This window comes from Cladophialophora psammophila (assembly GCF_000585535.1).
Source record: "Cladophialophora psammophila CBS 110553 chromosome Unknown aczJe-supercont1.19, whole genome shotgun sequence".
NCBI lineage: Eukaryota > Fungi > Ascomycota > Eurotiomycetes > Chaetothyriales > Herpotrichiellaceae > Cladophialophora > Cladophialophora psammophila.
The window spans coordinates 65,385-79,958 of record NW_006912940.1 but is presented as its reverse complement, the minus strand read 5'-3'; the positions used below and the strand labels follow the sequence as shown (position 1 = coordinate 79,958).

Sequence of the window (14,574 nt, the reverse complement as noted above, 5' to 3'; positions counted from 1 at the left end):
GACGTAATCTCATCTGCATTTCTCCCCAGAAGCACAATGCCTTCCAGCGTTGATTATACTGGTAGACTTTTAGTGGCCACCTGCCGCGCTGGTCCGAGCAAGTCTGGCCGCCGAGGACAAGAGAACTAGTCATGTACCATCTGCTCATGAATAGGAACAGATCCTGATGCCAATAAACCCTAAATTCCTTCTCAATGAAAAATTCCAGCACATGTGAAACAGTCCCGACCCAGATTCACGTTGGGTGGTGGATGGGTTCCCCAACGTGGAAAAGCCCGCGGTGTTTGACTGCCTAGGCACCCAATACGATTTAACCCGTATCACTTCCAATTTCATTGATGTCACTCTGTCGGATGGGTTTTCTTTCGATTTGAGGACCAGTCTGGCCCTCGGTTAAGGACAGTCTGTCTCTTGAAGGCTCACCTCCACCGCCGTCACCTCAATCTCATCTGCCCAGTGCACGGATTTAGGAGATGGGGAAGAAGTCCAGCTCGTGCTTACTCTCGTTGATCCGAATAGAAGAGTCCGGCCGCGTGATGACTGCCTCGACGAGGGTGGTGATTTGAAGAGGGCGGAGCGGACTGGCGTTACAGGGGTTCGTGTTGGGGTTCGCGAAGAGGGCCAAGACGGTGCAGATAAAGCACCAGTTGTATTTGATGGTCGACGCGGTGAGGCATGGATATTGAGCTTTGTGATAGGTATTGAAGGGTTGCTGGCAAGATACCGGGAGATTCGGCTTTGACATCGGGACTGCAACTTGTAGGTGTGTTCGATGTCAGGTCTGTTCAGACGCCTTTCGACTGAAGGCGAGGCCGGCTCCTCTTCTTCATCCTTTTCGCCTTGGGAGGTATTGATCTCGTCATGTTGTTCCCACAACTTCGTGTCATGACGCCGAAGATAGGCGGCCAACCCGCTAAGAACACCCACGAGAAGGCAAACCAGACATCCCAAGATCAACAGCGAAGTCAGAATGCCCTGGAGAAATCCAACTTCGACTATGCGGTGGAAGGTTTTCTGCACAAGTTCAAAAAAGGAGAGAGGACCAGTATCGGGCTGGATTACTTGAGGGACAGGGGATGCGAGGACTCGTTGACATAAGGAAAGAGCGAATACGAACGAAAGGCGGAGACATGCGATATCTCTTATGGATACCATGATTGTGATTGAGCATGTATAACCATGGACATTATGAATGGGGAGGAGCAGGGAGTTTTTGAGAGGCCAAGAGGCGCAGGGGAGGAAAATTGACTTACCTACTTGGCTGGTGGACGAAGAGGATTGCGGTGATCAATCTGACGGAAGAGTCGTGTGCTCAACATACCATGGAGGTTTGCGGTATGCTGATTGTTTGGTTTTTGGCCCCATTGGGGCTGAAGGGGAAGCCGAGAGCTGCGCAGGACCTTGGGAATGTGACGAGTGACAGACAGGGATGCGAGGGAGATCACGCATTGATCACCGGGGTAAGTGTGAAGGGCATTCAGTATTTCACCCCCTGATACCTCGTAGATGATCAGGTGCTGACAGGAGCTTGGGGGAGAGTCGCAAGGGATCAGAGCATCACAGGAAAGCTCAAGGAGGTTATGTGAGTTATTACGTGAGTTATTTGAGCCCCTACCGAAGGACCTCCAAGGTACCTCGTAGTTCCCGCGTGGATTCGGCTGAGCTGCCTAAACTGCTGGCTGGTGGGCTAGCTGCGATTCGCCCAGTTTCTCGTTTCTCTCCCCCAGAACCCGAGCCAGCGAGCCAGATCCTTGTCATCGTAGTTCCGTCCTCTCACTTCAAGTTTCGCATCGCTGTTCTCAAGTCCAACATCCGTCCTCCGATTCCCAAAGCCTCGATATCCGAATATATATTGCATACTTACCCTTTGTGTGTCCGAAGAGGTCGTTGCGCATCTCCTTGTCCCTTCCTTCGTGCTCGAGGTCACTCGTCCCCGTGCTCGGAATCCATCGCCGTCAGGCGCTTGTCAATGCTCCTGTCACCGACCTCGACTGCTCCCTAACTGCGTATCTACGACTCCGCTCTTCGAACCAGAGAGTCTTAATATCCCGATACCCTATCTACCTAGGAGCTGTAGAGGATAATTATCGACACTAGAGTCAGTTGACGGGCGCCAGAAGTATCTTTGAGACCCTCCGAACCCCGACGGCAGACTGTTTCAACACCTGCGCACCACCAGCTGCGGACTGTCTTTGGATCTGTCACACTTCGCGTCACGCATTCAACGATTCGCCACGCCTCACGCACTCCGCCAACCTCGCCGCCACCTGTTTTCGCTCTCAAATCACCCCTGCGATCGAACGAGACATCTCCCTATGTGTTGAGTACAATCTCATTCTTCGCTGCTCCCGTGGTCGTCTGTCGCAATGAAGAGGAGGGCCTATTGAATCTCTTTCAATGCCATAATTCGGAGCTCCGATGGGGAGGACCACCGAATATACCATAATGGGCCCAGCTAGGGATCCCCCAGGTCCATCTTCTCCATCGGCCTCAAAGTCTCTACCCTTTCGGAACGGTTCCAAAGCCGGGTCGACTAACCTTCGAACTCTTTATCGCATCTCTGCCCAAGAAGTTGGTGAACATCGACCGGAAGAACACTCTTATCACTCCGTGTCTACGGTCTTACCTACTTCGCCAAATCTCCCTCCTACACCACCTGGTGCGAACAGTGAGACCAACCCGCCTGCTCCGGAGCAACTTACCCCATCTTCGGACACCGCTGTGTTTAGATCGAGCTTGGTGACGCCGATAAACCAGAACAGTCCGCCAACCCCTGATAACACTCCTCCCCGTGAGCGTTACGGGACACTCCGGCGCCCATTTTTGGGTCCCCAGCCCTCAATCGCTTCCACACACGCAGAATCCTTCAAGACTGCCCATGAGGACTTCACGTCAGAGGGTGAATCTGAGCGCTATACGCCGCGCCAGGACAATGGGTTCAAATGGCCGTTGAGTTCCGTTGACAAGTTTGGGGTCGCTGCCCATCGCCTGCGAGAGAGCCCTCTGTCTAGATCACCTTTGATAGAGCTCTACGGAGAACGTCCTGCCGTTAGTCAATCCCCGGAACCTTTCGTCGATCAATTCCAGGTAATTCATATCGAGACCCACGAGGAACGTGGGGGAGTTCCTCAACACCAGACCACGGGATTGAGCGGCGACGCAAACCCAATCGGAGAGGAGATTCGGATACATCTTGACCCTCTTCAAGTCTCTTTGTCTAACAATGTGGAGTCGCCCCATTCTGTGCGCCACAGTATTGGTCAGCATAACTTGAAGCGGGACAAGAGCCTGCGAGAAAGGCTTCTGGAGGCGCAGAGCCATGATCCATCGGCATCAACAGAGAAATTTGCAAACATCATCGGTTGGAACAATTCTGTGCCGACCGAGGATGAGTCAATCGAGGACCAACAAGCGGATATCGAAGATAATCGACGTTTCTCTGGCATATCCACCACTTCGACCGTTGAAGCATATGTCGTTGAACAGAACTCTTTGCCTCGACGGAAGACGACGTTGCGCCATGTCAGCAAGCATGAATCTCTGCGTTCAGTGAGCTCGCCCTTGCCGACTTCGAACAGGAACTCCACACATTCCGCTTCAGGCTCCCCCCATCGTCTCGTTCATAAGAAGGCAAGGTTGAGCAATCAACATCGTTGGAGTTTCGGCTCGGAGATTTCGAGGTCGTATAGCTTGGCCTCAAGCGCTGTCCTTCCAAAAACTGAAGTGATTAGGGTAGCTGTTATTCCAGAGAGGAGCTCCTCCTTGAGCTCTGCGGCCAACAGTAGCCAGAGGCAGTCGCTTTCGAACAGTTCTGGACGTTCTCACTCTCGCAAAGCTTCTGAGAACCCACCCTCCTCCTGGCAACATAAAAGGGCGTTTTCCGAGTCTGCGGATCGCGGTAGAGAGCAATACCAGGCGCCTCTAATACCTCCACGGAGCTCCTCACTCTCGGCGCCCACATCCAGAACCACGTCCCGCGCCAATTCCATCACATCTGAGCATGTGCATGTACGCAGGCAACAAGCTGAGAAAGACTTGCGCAAGACCTTGGATAGAATGGAAACGGAACGACTTGTCCACAGTCTGAGAGATTGGGATTCTGTAGATGGGATACAATACTCGGACCGAGCGGCTGGAAATCAAAGATTTGGCAGGTCTTCGGGCCCTGCCAACCCTCAAGTCTCCATGCTTTCAGGGGGTCTCGGCGTTCCTGCAGGTGAAGGTGAAGGGGTATCAAATCCACTGGGACTGGTGATGCCTGGAACAAAGGAATGGGCTGCTCTCCGGCCACCGTCCATTTTTGATACGCCCTTCTCACAGCCCTCTTTTCAATCTGGCTCCCCTGAGATCAACGAAGCAAGGGCGATCAACTACTTCCCCCACAACAACTATTCCGTGCAGCTGATCGAGCCATTTCCTGTTGCGGAGTCGAAAGCGGTCCAGGAGGTACAAAAGCAGCACCTGCCAGAAATCGAAGTCGATTCACCCTTGCGCAACCCTCGACACCCACCGGAGCCGCCGCAATTCAAGCTGATTCCACCCACTCCTGGCGAGGAGGAAGTGAAGAAACAACTAGGGATTGATCGGACCGACTCTCTCAAGCGACCGGGCTGGCCTCGGCAACGCTCAGAATCGTTGATGAGCTCCATTTCTCGAAACTTGAGTCTCAAGAACGCCCGGAATCGTAAGGCTGATCAGGATCTTGACGGAAGTTTGCATCCATTCTGGCGGCCTCGTGCATTCTGGGACGACATCGATAAAGCTCGTCCTGCATCACAGCCTCAAGAGCGGTCCCTGGATCAAGGAATTGTGAACAATTCTCTGGGATTGCCGCAGGAGAGGACGATTATAACGGGTCCAGTGTCCCTGGTCAGACGGATATCGGAACGGCGCCGGCAGAAGAGAGGTATCGTCAAACAATCCAGCCATTCGAGTCTTGCCAAATTTCGAGCTAGTCGCAAACTACACAAGTTGTCAGGCAGCGGGCTACGGTTCCACATTCCCCTTGTTGGCATCAAGGACATTCAAGAAAGGATCATGCATGCCAAACAGCGGAAAGAGGATGAGAGAAGAGAAAGAAGAAGGGCCGATCTTCGACGCAGCATTGGAGCCAACGTTATTTCGCAAGGAGATTCGAGGTTTCCAGCCAGCAATACCAGCCTTTCACGGGACATCTGACACAGGTCTTGGGTGGCACATCAACGCGGCACCATCGAGCACTTAGGTGTTGCCTGTCTGACGTCTAGACGGTGCTGATGAGCAACTATCTCTCCGACACTTCAGGGTTTTAACGACATCATCATGCTCAACTGTACTATCCGGGCCCTGGCGGCTTTGGATTTCCTTTTCGTCGGGCGCTTGGGAGGATCTTTCTGCAGCGTGTTGATTGATTACTCGACTTGGGATGCCAAAGACTTATGGCACGACTTGATGTCTTGACGATTAATGATATGGATGAAGTGACGAGCTGTACAATTAGAAAGCACGGCCGACCCAGATGAATGGCGATTTAGCAATTGATTTTCGATATATGCTTCCTCTTGTCATGCTGTGCTGCCTGACGCCTCTGCCTCGCCTTCCATCTGCTGTCGTTTCCTGAGGGTTTCAAGGACAACCGAGTCGAGAAACGGTTCAGATGTAATGCTGGAGTCGAAAACGGTTACTGTGAGCCGCTGGTCAGCCATCGAGCATATATTATTCGCCGATTAAATGACTCATAATAATATTCTTACCGCGCTGGTCGTGAGCCTGTGGTTGGGCGAAGAAGAGGGTGTTCCTGGACGCCGACGCCTTGGGACATAGCTGCTGTGATTTCTCCAATGGGGCCTTTAACAGCTCTTTCTTCTTCCCATCACTTGCCATTGGAATTTTTTTTTGGGGGCGGTCCTGGTCCTGGTCCTGGGCTCTACAGAGTGCCATGAGAAGGGTGTCTCGGGGTATCTGATGACGCTCTCGCTCTCGGGACGAAAGCCTGTGGTGGTGGCCAATAATAAGTGCCCACCCGGCACACTTTCTGATTATTCCACTTCCCGATTCCCTCGCCTCCAACTCTATTGACAGCCAGCTAGCCTAGGGGTGCCAGCAGTCCTGAGCACCCTCCATCTTATCTTATCTCTTAGCAAAACCAATTGCGATATCGGATGGCGACCGCAGGGTGGACAATCCCAATCCAAACCCTCATCGGCCTTGAAATTGGCGACGATTTCAACCTGGCTTCTACATCTGCCGCGAGCCCAGGCGATGGTCCTGGTACCGCGTACACCAGTCCGACCCAAAGTCACAAGAGGAATGCCTCCGTCGCGGGCTTCGACAGTTCCCCAGCGAGCCTCGAATCACCCGACCACAATGGTGACGAACACACACGGGATGGCAGGCGGAGGCCCGTGAAAAGAGCTTGCAATGAATGTCGACAGCAGAAGGTGAGCTTTGACGGAACCGAGTTGTATACGCATTCCCAGAGATTCCTGCCGCAGAATCCTCTTTTTCACCCAGGCGTCACCGCGACCGCCATTGATTCCGCCAGCTGCCCCTCATGGACTGTGCGTCGAGTCACCTTGTCGCTGTCGCGCTCTGCAGCCGCCATCTTTCTCCTCTCCCTGGACGTGTCTCTGCTAACAATGTGCTCTTGCAGCTACGATGCGATGTTGTCCAGGAGCCCTTTCAGACATGCACCCGCTGCAAGCGACTCAATCTTGAATGCAAAATTGAGGACAGTTTCAAGAGGATTGGCAAGAGATCACGAAATGCAGAAATGGAGCGCGAGATCATTGAGCTGCGAAAACAAGTGGCGGCACAACAGCAGACCACGGATGTGGCGAATGGGTCTCATACAAATGGCAATGCAAATCTGCAGCCATCGCCCTCCGGAGACGGGACCTTTACTTCAGATGCCGCTGCTGCGGGACTACTCGACCTACGAGGTGGCGGCCCAGGAAGGCCAATCTTCAAGCGGTTGGAAGAGGTGACTTTGACCATCGACCGGGCCCAGGAGCTCTTCCAGCGCTTCTTCACCTTCCATCATCCATTTCTCCCTTTCCTCAACCCTGACAGAACTCCGGATGAATACTACGCCAGGTCCCCTTTGCTGTTTTGGACTATCATTTCTGTGGGCGCTCGACACTATACGCCCGAGCCCGACCTATATGGATCTCTCACTGGACCCGTCATGCGGCTTGTTTGGTCAACCGTCGCCGAGGTCCCTCAAAATTATCACATTGTCAAGGCTCTCATCTTACTGTGTGCTTGGCCTCTACCTACCAGCAGCACGTCGACAGACCCAACCTTCATGCTCTGTGGGATGATGATGCAGATAGCCCTACAGATTGGTCTGCACCGTCCAACTCACGCTCAAGACTTCTCGAAATTCCGAGTCGAACTGAGAGAAGTGGAACTGCAGGATCGGGTTGTGGTTTGGAGCGTGTGCAATATTGTCGCCCAGAGAATATGCACCGCATATGGGCAGCCCCCTCTGAGCATCTACGATTGGACCCTCGGACCAAAACCGATTGAGACGAATCCCAACTACGAACTCCCGGCCCCCATCTTCAATCGGTTGCTGATTGAAAAATTCGTCGACAAGGTCTCAAGGACGCTCTACATGAATCCACACGATCCCGTCGGGCTCGCGGCTGATACGGAGCGGCCCACGTACGTTTCTTTTCTCGCACACGAGTTGGAGGAGCTTGAAGACAAGTTACGCAAGGACACGTCGCCAATCACAAAGGTATACCTCAAGGCGGCTGATCTGCACATGAGATTGAGTGCCTTCTTCTCGCCGCCGTCACTGCCTTCATATCGGACCGACATGCTAAAGCTGTACTATGCCACGACTGATTTCCTCGAGACATGTCTCAGCTTAGAGTCCAATGTCAGCGTCAACCTGCCTTCAAGCTACTCCCATGGTCTGTCGCTGTCGCATGCGACAAACTACATATTCCACATGATGCTCGGGGCAGGGTTCTCCCTCCTCAAACTGATGCACAATTTCCTGGGTGAACACGAGCTGGATGCCAAAGGAGCATCTGAACTCCTCTCGAGAACGGTGTGGGCACTGAGAAACATGAGTGTGGTGGAGAATGACCTTGCAGAGCGGCTGTCGGAAGTGCTAGCCCAGGTTTGGAAGAGCGGAAGGGTGCGTGCAGAGCCGAACCGTAACAACATTGGCGAAGGTGTCCCCGACGACAGTTTGCAGCTCAAGGTCAAGTGCCGGATGTCCATGTCTGTGGTGTTTGACTCTGTTTGGCAGTGGCGGCAGAACTTCCATTTCCGTGGCGGGAAACCTTCTGATGGTATCCGCGATGGTCCCATTTCGTGTGAGGATGATTCTGACCGATTAACAGTGAGGCAACGCAACCCTACCCTTGAGCAACCTGACAATCAAATCGTCATCCCGTCATCAAGCATGGGCTCGAAGCCTGCAATGAATGATCCCATGCTGCCCAACTCTACCATCGTGCCGGGCATGGCTGGAATGCCCACTGGCATGGTTGACGATGTGGGCATGGACTTTGGCCAGGCGAGCTATGACGTCTTTGATCCGTTGAATTGGATGCTGGATGGGATAGTGGATTTTCCTTACAACTTCAACAATGTGCAGGGGAACGAGCTCGCGGGCATGGAGTCACTTGGGGGAGGCATGTGAGCGATTTTGGAAGTGTTCAGGGTGCAGGGTTACCTTTGACGGTCACGGCGAATGGTTGAGTCAGCGTCTGATGTTTCTTTTTCCTTTTTTCTCTTTTTATTTTCTTTTTCGACATATAGATATCCCAGATGATTTACGGAAAATTGTTGCCATGTTGTTAGATTAGAACTTGGAATGCTATGAAGCACCTTATTCTGCCACGCGATATGAGCCACATGCCCTTGTACGACGTACAAGTACGAAAGCAATGCGGTCCGAGTATTACAAAGGTTGTGCGAACTCATACCTTCCGAGTAGGTACCCTCATGGCTCATGGCCCATGGCCGTCCCCGGGCTGCCACATGGCGGTTTCAGCCTTCTTCGCCCATTCGATTTGATCTTCGAGCGGGCCTCGGCTGTATTTACGTCAAGTGCGTGGCAGCTTCAGCAACCAGTTCCAGCCACCACAGCCAAAACTGGATTCAGCTACGCAGAAGAAAGATCGGAGAAGCGAGAGATGGTCTCGATGAGCTCTGGCTCAAGGAGAGACACCCCGGCCAGCGGCGAAGGCCAATCAGGCATGACCAACAGGAGTGACTGAAGGCATCGTCATTGGATGGCGAGCTCAGCTGCCACAGCTGCTTATCTTTCTCAAGCTCCGCCAAGGAGTCGAGATGCATGCTTAGTGCTCTCCTTCCAGAAGCTCGTCCCCGCTGGTCTCAATCTGCCCCGAGCTCTATCGCTTCAAGCTTCCCCACGCTTGTCGAGTCCTCAATATGGGCAATATACGCGGCAAACTGTCCGATATAACAGCTCTGGTTTGCTCCAGGTGAAGGCGATCTCCGGCCATCCACGCGAGTCAGAGTGTGGCCCCGAAAGAAAGAAACGTTCACTCCCCTATCTACACAGGTATGAAGAAGACCAAGGCGCCCCCAGCAGAACAAAACTAAGATGATCAGCGCTCGAGGATATCTTGGTGGTGAAGCAATCATGTCCAGACCAGCGTCGGCCCCGACCGAATCGGTTGAATCAGGTCGGTGCGACTGCGAGCATTCGAAGCACCAAGACCCTTATCTTGAAGATCGAACAGTGGGGCACCACCCAGGCACACAATCGTGGAAGCAATGCCAGCGGCCTAGACGGCGTCTGGGCGCCCAGAGTGACGGCGCCCTCCATCTCAATCAATCGTGGTAATTGCCGATATGGGATGCTATATTACTTCATGTCCCCATCGTCTTCTCAAGTGCTTTGATGCTTCGGATCTTCCCTCTTCATCTCCTCGCCCGTTGACCTTCGGCATACCCTCCAATCCTACTATCTCGCATCTCGTCGACTGTAAATACAAGGCCTGGACTCCGGCAAGATGACTTCGTACGAGAAGAACGGCTACGATGTCGAATACCAGTATCCCGTCTCATCGGGCGACAAACACCACTCAGTGGTCCCTCCGGACGCCTCAGGCGCTGTCCATGGGGAATCATTTGTCATCGGGGACTCGGCCTATGCAAAGTTACAACGTCTGGCAGGACGGTTCAATATTGAACAGCGAGGTATTGAGCGAGTGCCTGAAGATGAACGGACGGATAAGAGTGTTTTCAAAGTCGGCACCATGGTATGTAACCCACCGGGTGGCTTTTACTATGGAATCTCGTTGCTGACGCCCAACACAGTGGCTTGCCGCCAACATGGTCGTTTCTTCCTTCGCCATTGGCGTCCTCGCTGTGCCCGTTTTTGCTTTGGGCTTCGTCGACTCGGTGCTCACTATTCTCTTCATCAATATCCTGGGGATTTTGCCTGTCTGCTTCTTCTCGACATTTGGTCCTCGATTCGGCATGCGCCAGATAATCCTCGGCCGCTTCTGGTTTGGGTATTACGGAGTGAAGATCATCGCCATCTTCAACTCCCTGGCTTGTCTTGGCTGGTCTTCCGTTAACGTCATCGTCGGCGCCCAATTCCTCCGAGCAGTCAATGATAACTTCCCGTCAGCGGCAGCTATTATCGTCCTTGCGGCAGGAACCTTCTTGATCACCCTGTTCGGCTATAAGGTCGTGCACTTCTATGAGATGGTCTCCTGGATCCCTTGCTTCATCATTTTCCTCATCACGTTAGGTGTGTTTGCTCACCGAGGTGACTTCGTCAATATCCCTATGGGTAGTGGCGAAGGCGAGGCAGGGTCCGTCTTGTCTTTTGCTGCTTCGATCTTCGGATTTGCCACAGGCTGGGCCTCCTATGCCAGCGACTACACATGCTATCAACCCGTCAACACGCCACGGACCAAAGTCTTCGTCTATGTCTTCATTGGTCTCTTATTCCCGTTATGCTTCACTCAGATGCTCGGTGTGGCCATTGCGACCGCAATCCCCTCGAACCAGGCGTATGCAGACGCCTACGCAAAGAACGCCGTTGGTGGCCTCTTACATCAGGTCCTCGTTCCGCGGTTAGGTGGCTTCGGAGAATTCTGTCTTGTTGTCCTAGCTCTGGCGACTCTCGCCAACAACGTCCCGAACATCTACTCACTCACGTTTTCTTTGCAGATTCTCACACACTACGCGCAGAGAGTCCCACGATTCCTTTGGACGCTCGTTGGAACGGTCATCTACTGTGCCATTGCGATCCCAGGCTATGACCATTTCGAATCTGTGCTGGAGAACTTCATGCTGGTGATCGGGTATTGGCTCGCTATCTACGAAGGTATTGCTCTGCCAGAACACTTCCTCTTCAAGCGCGGGTTCTCGGGCTATGTTCCAGAGTATTACGATCAGCCGAAACAGCTACCTCCTAGCATTGCTGTCTTGGGTGCATTCCTTTGCGGTGTGCTAGGTGCTGCGATGGGAATGGCTCAGGTCTGGTATATCGGTCCTATTGGCAAGCTGATTGGGATCGGGTATGGTGGAGATATTGGATTTGAGTTGGCATTCTCATTCACGGCTGTCACGTATGTCCCATTTAGATGGTTGGAGAGGAGACACTTCCATCGATAGTGGAGTCCAGGGAATGAAGGGAGCGATTTTAGACTTCATGATAAAACTCTGAAGGGGACGTTGGGGGGATGAAAAAGTCATTTCATTAGACATACTTATCACATGACGAACTAGGCCTATCCAAGACTAGCTTGATAAGCACCCAAACTCCTTGTTCCATCTTTCCCTCTCCTCTACAAACTGATGGTAATACTATCTCTTTCAGAAACCAGCTTAACCCACTCTCTTTTGGGGGTGACATCTGGACCGAGAACGCCGTATGTCGACTTTCATGTGCTCTCAACTTCCTCCTTTCGCCCTCGGGAACCCAATCCTTCTCGATCCTTCGAGGTCAGGGAGTGACCGGGCCTGTGCGAAAAGTACAAGTACCTCCACCACCGGCCAGGCGGGGTGTCGTTGCACAGGTCCATTTGAAAAGATATCAATCCCGGCCGGATTGTGGGCGCCCTTCATTCAAGTATCGATTTTCCTTTGCTTTGAAACGGTGGTTCTCCCTGTCGTGTTCATACCGTTACCTCAACTGAGAACAGCGGCCCGCTTCGTCCTTATCAAGCACCCAGTCGCTACGAGAGGCACGGCTTGTCTTTCCGTATCATGCTTCAACATGATGTCTTGACGCCCATCCGCTGCAATCATCAAACTTGTACCTGTATCCGCTTTTCTGACCGATGCCAAGGACCATTAATAAATGCACATCCTATCGAAGAAGCGTTTATGAGTGAAGCTGATCACATGGTCATTATGGGTGTCGTACCGCTCTATGGAGGCACTCCAGGACTCGGCCGTAAGCTTCTGCTGCTGCAGATTGACCTTCATCCAAAGGGGAAGAGAAGTCGATGATCCCCTTCCTTCATTGCAGGCCCTTTTGGGAGAGCAGTCTCCTTCCGAAGCCCACTTCATCACTCCCTTACTCTTTCACTTCTATGTGCTCACGCTCAATAATCTCCACAGCGCCCTTCTTGTCGTCCCTTCCCACAGCGTCCTCGTCACCAGCATTGATCGCCTGTTTTTGGAGGATATCGTTCTTCACCGCGTTCTTGCCGTCAAAGATGACGCTGACTTCCTCGAGCGTGATCTTAGAGGTCTCAGGGTACGTGAAGTACACTACCACCAGAGCGATGAGGATAATGATGTTTATTATTAGGTAGTATTTCCAGCCGATGTTCTTCAAGGCCACGGGGTTCTGTTGACAAATGTTAGTCCACTTCAGGCATGAGATGCCGTCTGATGAAACTTACCAAGTAGTTGAATCCGGTGATGGTCGCTTGAACAAGCAAGTTCTGCGTGCAGATAAGCTTCGGTCGGATATCGTAGCTCATAACTTCGACGGTGTATCCAGTCAAGATACCATTCCAAGTCGTGGCATAGAAGGCGTTGAAGATGAAGATGAATGCGATGACTGCGGGACCGGCATTCGTGACTCCATCCTGGACGTATAACGCGCTGCAGATCGTCCACGGTAAGAATCCGCAAAGGAGCATGCCGCTGAGGGAGGTCAAAAGCATGGGCCGACGGCCGAATTTGTCAATCACGTATGCGCCCCAGAATGCCCATCCCATGTTCCTGCAGATGTTTTAGTACCTCATCCATCCCCCAAATCCAAGAACCTGAGACTTACCACATTGTCAAGCAACCATTGATGATAGACTGGTGGCGGGGATTGGTGATGCCGATTCCGGTCAGAATCAAGACGAGGTAATAGCCGATAATGGTTTGTCCGGTGGCCTGGCTAAGAATCGAGCAGCTCACGACGATCCACGTACGGTGGCGGTTACCGGGCGTACGGACGAGGTCGAGCCAGCTTCTGCTACCATTCTCCTTCTCGAAAGCGAGGGTCTGCACGATCTCATTGTACTCGAAAGTAGCAAGTGGATCGGCCTCGTTGCCACCGCAGTGCCAGTCAACAAGAGTCTTGAATGCTTCTTCGTTTCGGCCGCGAGAACAGAGCCAGCGGGGGCTCTCGGGTACGAACCAGGTAAGGCTGACAGAGATCAAGGAGGGGAACATCTGAATCAATGAGACGCTGCGCCAGCTCCAGTCGCTCTCAATGGAAAGGGTTCCCAATGTGACCCAAGCAGCAATAGCGGCACCTGGGAATCGTGTTAGCAGATGACCGACCATTGACCTGCGATGCTCTCACCAAAGTAATACAAAGTGTTGAGTAACGTCGACAACTGGGCACGGTGAGTTGGATGCGAAAGCTCTGAGACAAGCATAGGCGCGGCCGTGTATTCGAAGCTGAGGCCGAGCCCAATGACACAGCGAGCCACGGCAAACATGGCAATTCCTCGTGCGAAGGATTGCAGAAAGACGCCGATGATGATTATGACGGCTCCAGATATGATGATCAGCTTGCGACCAATCTTCTCGACCAGCCACCACAGAAAGAACTGCGAAACGACACCGCCGAGACCCTGGGTACCATTGAAGATGCCAAGCTGAGCACCCGTCGGATGGTGGAAATAGGATTGCTGCCTCATCATCAGCATTGCCAGGCTGAATTGGACAGAAGTTCCGCTTTGCAACGATGACGAACGCTTCTCGGAAGAAACATACCCAATATGTCAAAGTCTGCATGCCATTCATGATCGAGCCGTCAAGACCATTCGTGGCCTGTACGATGAGCACGACGCAGAGCCATCCATAGAGCTTTCTGAGGTGCTTGTATTTGTACCATGGCTTTTCCAAAAGTTTCTGGACGTTGATAGTTGTGTCTCCTCGCTTTGTGCCGACAACAATTTGGTTCTCCTGGGGTGCCATGCTTGCTTCGATGAGTGCTCCTGACAACCTTGCAAGGGGATGTGAGAACTAGAAGACTGTCGTTTGCTTAGTGAATCAATCACGTTCTTTATGAATACATATGAAGCATTCAAGACAGCCAGTCGACGATCTCCCCACATTTCGAACTGCCGCGTCCGGAGAGTCTCCGTTCAAGTATGGGGGTTAATTGCAACAGCCTAGGATATACTTGCG

General features: G+C 52.6%; 6 protein-coding genes across 6 annotated transcripts; 3 read left to right on the top strand and 3 right to left on the bottom strand.

Annotated features, from left to right (window-relative positions):
- Positions 1–426: 426 nt before the first annotated feature.
- Positions 427–1,182, bottom strand: A1O5_10176 (uncharacterized protein). The gene has a single exon (XM_007750754.1). The coding sequence runs from the start codon at positions 743–745 to the stop codon at positions 467–469; it is 279 nt and encodes a 92-aa protein (XP_007748944.1). The 5' UTR covers positions 746–1,182; the 3' UTR covers positions 427–466.
- Positions 1,183–2,445: 1,263 nt separating this feature from the next.
- A1O5_10175 (uncharacterized protein) lies at positions 2,446–5,178 on the top strand (the record flags this gene model as incomplete). The annotated part of the gene is made up of 1 exon (XM_007750753.1): positions 2,446–5,178. The coding sequence occupies one exon, from the start codon at positions 2,446–2,448 to the stop codon at positions 5,176–5,178; it is 2,733 nt and encodes a 910-aa protein (XP_007748943.1).
- Positions 5,179–5,543: 365 nt separating this feature from the next.
- On the bottom strand, positions 5,544–5,862 carry A1O5_10174 (uncharacterized protein; the record flags this gene model as incomplete). The annotated part of the gene is made up of 2 exons (XM_007750752.1): positions 5,544–5,662; positions 5,733–5,862. 2 exons carry the CDS (start codon positions 5,860–5,862, stop codon positions 5,544–5,546), a joined length of 249 nt encoding a protein of 82 aa, XP_007748942.1.
- A 670-nt stretch (positions 5,863–6,532) lies between these two features.
- On the top strand, positions 6,533–8,641 carry A1O5_10173 (uncharacterized protein; the record flags this gene model as incomplete). Its single annotated transcript, XM_007750751.1, has 1 exon — positions 6,533–8,641. One exon carries the CDS (start codon positions 6,533–6,535, stop codon positions 8,639–8,641), a length of 2,109 nt encoding a protein of 702 aa, XP_007748941.1.
- Positions 8,642–9,983: 1,342 nt separating this feature from the next.
- A1O5_10172 (uncharacterized protein) lies at positions 9,984–11,601 on the top strand (the record flags this gene model as incomplete). Its single annotated transcript, XM_007750750.1, has 2 exons — positions 9,984–10,232; positions 10,291–11,601. The coding sequence occupies 2 exons, from the start codon at positions 9,984–9,986 to the stop codon at positions 11,599–11,601; spliced, it is 1,560 nt and encodes a 519-aa protein (XP_007748940.1).
- Positions 11,602–12,508: 907 nt separating this feature from the next.
- A1O5_10171 (uncharacterized protein) lies at positions 12,509–14,361 on the bottom strand (the record flags this gene model as incomplete). The annotated part of the gene is made up of 5 exons (XM_007750749.1): positions 12,509–12,784; positions 12,840–13,164; positions 13,220–13,691; positions 13,742–14,072; positions 14,158–14,361. 5 exons carry the CDS (start codon positions 14,359–14,361, stop codon positions 12,509–12,511), a joined length of 1,608 nt encoding a protein of 535 aa, XP_007748939.1.
- Between the last annotated feature and the right edge of the window lie 213 nt (positions 14,362–14,574).

What these genes read in the sequence shown, in the direction of transcription:
- A1O5_10176 (XM_007750754.1), bottom strand. Translation starts at nt 745, where the DNA reads ATGTCAAAGCCGAATCTCCCGGTATCTTGCCAGCAACCCTTCAATACC.